This window comes from Hyperoodon ampullatus (assembly GCF_949752795.1).
Source record: "Hyperoodon ampullatus genome assembly, chromosome: 7".
Taxonomy (NCBI): Eukaryota; Metazoa; Chordata; class Mammalia; order Artiodactyla; family Ziphiidae; genus Hyperoodon; species Hyperoodon ampullatus.
In genome coordinates, this window is record NC_136920.1 from 9,067,022 (window position 1) to 9,072,447 (window position 5,426).

Sequence of the window (5,426 nt, forward strand, 5' to 3'; positions counted from 1 at the left end):
GAGGTGACCACCTGGGCAGTCCCAGGCAGTTGGGCAGCCGGGTGAGTCCCGCACCAGGTACACGCACTCGTGCAAGCACACGTGTGACGGCGGCAGGTCTGCCTTCCTCCATCGGAAAGGAACGTAGCGTCTCTTCGCGCCCCCCACCCCAGGCGCGGGGCGCAAGAGTCACAAGAAGGGCCGCCAGGGCGGCAGAGTCCATCGGAATTGAAATCCCGTTACTGGTGTGTAGAGAATTCTACGTGGGTGTCAAGAGCCCCTCAGGGCACAGGCTGGCCCAGGTGGGCACTGCCTTTCCCCCACCAAGGCCCAGGGGTGGCTTGGCCCCCAGGAGTGGAGAACTGGCCCAGGCCCATGGGGCAGCGCGGGGCGGGGGAAGTGAGACTCCCCCATTCTCCGCTTGAAATCCCATTCAAGGAAACTCACTACGAGTGAATACAGATTGAAATGGAAACTGGGATTGCTTGATGTCTCTAAATTTTAAAAAGAAGCTCCCCTCCCTTGCCCTCCCACCTCCCCCCCCCCAAATCCTGCAGGGCCTGGGGAATCGGATCTATCCCCCTCTGGCCCCCAGAATCCCCCCAACAATCCCGGGGGGGTGGAGAGCGGCTCCATGTCTTGATGACAATATGCCATACTTGACGACGTTAAGTCACAGACTTATTCAAAACGTTGGTTCCCCTCCACTTCCATCTGCAGAGAGAGAGAGAGAGAGAGAGAGACAACAGTCAGTTAGGCCTTTTAGGAAAGGTAGGCTGAGGATGTGGTGCACGGTTGGCACGTAGTATGGGCTTCCAGTATGCGGGTCCAATGACTGAATGATCACCAAAGGCTCAGAAGATAAGGGAGTAGTTTGGATGAATGGAGTGAAATTATGTCTGTGGTTTTGGAAAGGATGGAGCCATAGCAGGGACACTCTGTCGGGGCCAGGGGCTGAGTCCCACTCTCTTTCCCAAACTCCTATAAACTCTCACTCTGTATTCCCTTTAGGGGGCAAAGAATACTGAGATAGAGCTCTAATCCCTCTTCCATCAATTTGTTGTGTAACCTTAGGGGAGTTTCTTTAACTTTGGGATCTTGATTGTCTTCATCTGTAAAATGGGGTGGGGATGGCTGATCTAGGTCCCTCATAGAGTTAAGAAGCACAAACCATTACCCAAGATTCTCTTGCGTCTTATCCCACACCCCTAATCTCTGCCCCCCAGGCCTATTTGTCCAGAACTTCCATATTGTTTTCATTAGTTCTTATCCTAACTGCTATCCTACACAGCAGGTGATGTTATCCTATTAATGAAACAGGAACAGAGAGGGCAGTTTACTCATCTAATTCCACCCAGCATCTCATTGGCAGGAGAGGAACTTGAGTTCTTGAACATTTTGGCTCAACTCACCTTCATGGAAGCTGTCTTGAACTTGGCTCTGGAGTTGATGCAACTCATCAGTAAACCCATCGTAGGGGAATGCTGAGACACCTGTCTCAAAGGCGGTTTCGTATGTGGCCAGGTCCTCCAGGAAGCTGCTATCTTCTGGGGACAGGTTGTTGCAAGGTGATGCGGCCCCTCCTGGGACTGCTGCCTCAGGATCCTCTGAACTCCATTCCCCATTGGGGTCTGGGGTAGAGAGATCCATGAAGATGTCTTCCACGGGCGTCTCTTCCAGGAATATATCAGGGTCAGCCAGGAAATCCAGATCCTGGCATTTCCAGGGTTTCAGGTCCAGGCTGAGCACAGGGGGGCCAGCTCCTGGCAGGGAAAGGTTAGCGTCCAGGGGCTCGAGCCCCCCAAGTGGCTCTAGCCCACCTGTGCCAGCCTCTGCTGAGAAGGGCCTGTCCATGCCCTGAGCCAACTGGCTGATCTGCTGGATGAGACGGTCTATCTCATTCTGCTCCTTCTCAGAATAGTGGAAGAAACTCTGCTTGACTGGAGAGGCCTCAGGTGTAAGCAGGCCTTCGGGCACCAGGGGGACATCCACAGAGAGGGGGCCCCGGAGCTGGGCTAGGGCCAGGAGTGTGCAGTCCCCATTACCAGGGCTGCTAGGACTTGGGGGCAACTTCTCATAGAGAAAACTGCATCCCTCCTGGGCGAAGTAAGTCTTGGTGGGATTAGGGCTCAGTTGCTCTGGGAAAGTTTGGCTGGGACTCTTCAGGTGTGCTTGGAATGCTGTGCTTGGAGAAGTCACCTGCTCACGGGCAGGGCTGTTCAGAGGCTCTGGGAAGGTGGCAGTGCTGGGAAGCAGCTGATCTGGGAAAGTGGAGGTGCAAGGATCTTCATAGCTTCTGGCTGAGGTTTCAGTCAGTTGGCCTTGTAGTGGGCTAGTCAGTGGGTCTGGGAAAGTTGCACTGCTGGGCGTCAATTGATCAGAGAAGGTCACAGTGCTTGGAGTCAGCTGTTCCTGGAGAGAGCTGGATGGAGTGGGCAAGTGGGTCTGGAAGGGCTCGTGGAGGCTGAAGAGGAAGGCGCAGCCTCCCGGCTGGTGGGGCGTGTAGGGTGGGGTGCACACAAGATCCTTGCTCAGGTCTGCTTGAAGAGAAGGCTCAGGGCCAGATGGGAATGTCAGGTAACTGAAGCCAAGCTCTTTGGGGGGTCGGGGAAGCTCTTCTGGTGTTGAGACAGCACCCAGCTCAGGAGCACTGGGGAAATTGGTGCTTCGGGGAGGCCCCATGGTGAAGAGTGGATTAGGGCCAGAGCATTGCTCCTGGGAGAGGATGCTCTCTGGGAATGAGGGCAGCATGGTCGGGGTACCCAGGACATAGGCTGCCTGGGTCTCTTCAGAGTTTAACTGCTGGCGGAGGCTCCAGGCTTCCGTGTCACTGGAGAGGAGAGAAGAGGCAGCCGGTAAGGTTGTGGTGTCCATTCCCAGAGAAGTTCTCTGATTTGTATCTCCTCCATGTCCACCTCAGCTGCCTCCCAGGCCCCTGGCTTGCAGCTCACCTGATTGGGTAGTTATTGGCAGTAATGGGACCCTCCGGACCTTCTGAATATAAAAGGCAATAAATCCACGCCCAGCCTCCAGGCTTGGCCAGCAGTCTCACCACCATCTCTGCTTGAATATCTCCACTCTCAGCCACTGAGGGGAACGAAGAGATGCAGAGTTAGGACACCCATCAGACAGCACCACCTATACTTCCCCCTCTCTGACCTCTCCACTGAATTGGGGTCTTCATGACATCCTCTTTTCTGACTACCCTAACCTGCACCATTCAACTCCCCACTTTGATCTCACCACTCAGAGTCCCCCAGTTCTGATTCTATTCTCACCTTGACTCCTTACCCTAGTGTTCACCCTATAGCATCCCAAACTGTTAGCCTCTGATATCTCCCCGACATCAGTCTTGATCACAGCCCTTCTTGGTCAGGTTTCCCACGCCCTTTCCCAACTCCCTGTCTTGCCCTCAGCCTCTCTGGACACTCACACAGGCGGTAGTGTTGAGCAGAAGCGTGGCCCAGGTCCTCAGGGTGCAGCAGTCCATACCATGATTTACAGAGCAGTTCACTGCGCTCAAAGCCCAGGTAGATTAGGACACTGGGAAGGCGGAAAGGATGAGGTCAGCTTTCTGTTTTCCCTGCTTGATACCCAGGCATCTCACTCCCTCCCAGGTCTTCTGCACCCTTAGATCCCATCCTCCCTGTCCCTGACTCCAGAATCTAGGGTCCCCTCACCTCTGACCCGCCTTTTCCCTGGGGTCCGAACACTCTGGGCTTACCTCTCTGAGATGTCCAGCAGGGCCAGGTCCTTAGCGTGATGGCTCTGGAACATGGCCAAGAATAGTGAGGCAGGGCCAGGGCCAGGACCAGGGCCAGGGCCAGGGCGGGGTCTTGTCTCCAGTGGAGCACAGAAAGCTGTGAACACAGGATTTCCTGCCCAGTAGGCCCCAGGTGGGTGAGCGTGGAACCGGCCTCGAATAAGCACAAGTTTGTTGCCTGCACTCTGGCGCCTGAGGGACTTGGAGGTGTTGAAGCGACAGCGGAAGAGGCGATCTAGGTGAGTGAAGAGAAGAACGGGTGAGTGAATGGCTGAGAGAGATGGCAAATGGGACGGAGCAGGGCAGCAGGAGGCATATCGGATCGAGGAGAGGAGAAAGGAGTTCTCACCAGTATCCAGAGCAGAGGGCAGGGTGAGCTGCTGGCGCACAGTTAGGTGGTCAGCTGGGTCAATGATGTCGTAGATACTGTCACCCTGGGCAACCAGGTCCACCTGGAGAAAGGTAAAGGAGAGGTGACCATTAATGAAGGCAGCAAGAGCCAATCCTTGGCACATAGCATCTTGTAGGCTATAACTTCCTCCCCAGTAATTCCCAGGTTCTCAAAAGTGGAAAACTCATTGTGTTCCCATCTGTGCTACAGTCCAAGCTGAAAGGATCCTCAGCGCTCACCATGGAGTGGCCCAGATGCTCGCTCACACTCTCAGAGAGATATAGCAGCTTCCCCTCCGCCGTGAACACAAGCAGGAATCCAGGTAGTGCTGCCACTATGTCTTCAAGCTCTTGAGCTGAGAGAAGCCCTGTGGGGCCCGCCAGAGGAGCGCCTGCAGAGTGAGAAGATAGGGTGAGTCAGGAGTAAGCCTGGGAAGCACAACAGAAGTGAGAAAGACATGGACCGGGTTTCGGAAAATTCTGAGGAATTTCTCATGGACCTGCTTCTGCACACACCTGTTGACCTGCTGCCCGCAGCCCTTGCCCGGGGAACCTGTTGCTGGATCTCTCCAGCCAGCGAGCCCTTCGACTTTTAAGTCGGGGCTGGGGCTTTGGCGGGTCTGTGTTTCAGGACCACGGACAGCGCTCCAAAGCCGACCGACCGTTCAGTACCGCGGGCAGCGCCTTGCAACCCGGTGGAGCTGTCAGCACCGCGGGCAGCGCTCCACCGGCTGCAGAAGAGCCCTTCCAGTATCGTGAACAGCATCTGTGCTTCCCCAGGCTTTGGCGGCTCCGTCCCTGTAACTTCCCGGGCTTCCCTTCCCTGGCTCCCCGGAGCGCCCCTGCTCTGGTGGGGACTGGGGCCATTCTGTCCTGGCTCTCCTCCTCCCGTAAGTCTGGCACCAGGGACACTATCCAGGCTCTCTAATCCTCATTCAGAACTAAGGTGAGGTTTGGACAGAACTCAGGAGGAAAAGTGGGGATTCCTGAGTTCTCCTAGTTCCTTCTCACCCCAGCTCGCCGGCACGCTGCCCTAGACCTGCGGCAGTCCCAGTGGGTTCCCTCTGCTTCACTCTCCCCGGCACGCGCCAGCTCGTGTCTCCGCCCCAGTTCGCTCACCTCCAGCGAAGAAGACGCCCTTGCGAGTGTAGATGCAGGCAAGACTCATAATGTGCAGGTAGGACAGCCGGACCTTGTCCGCTTCGGCCAGCGGCAGCAGCTCCTTGAGGTTCCGGATCTCAGCGTTGATCTGGTCGCGGCGCGCCTTGGAGGCGCCCTTGGTGGAGCGATACAT

The 5,426-nt window shown here is 56.0% G+C and overlaps 1 protein-coding gene across 1 annotated transcript; it reads right to left on the reverse strand.

Annotated features, from left to right (window-relative positions):
• Positions 1–664: 664 nt before the first annotated feature.
• NPAS4 (neuronal PAS domain protein 4) lies at positions 665–5,426 on the reverse strand (the record flags this gene model as incomplete). Its single annotated transcript, XM_079708387.1, has 8 exons — positions 665–693; positions 1,392–2,809; positions 2,931–3,066; positions 3,413–3,522; positions 3,704–3,977; positions 4,092–4,194; positions 4,373–4,524; positions 5,252–5,426. 8 exons carry the CDS (start codon positions 5,424–5,426, stop codon positions 665–667), a joined length of 2,397 nt encoding a protein of 798 aa, XP_079564513.1.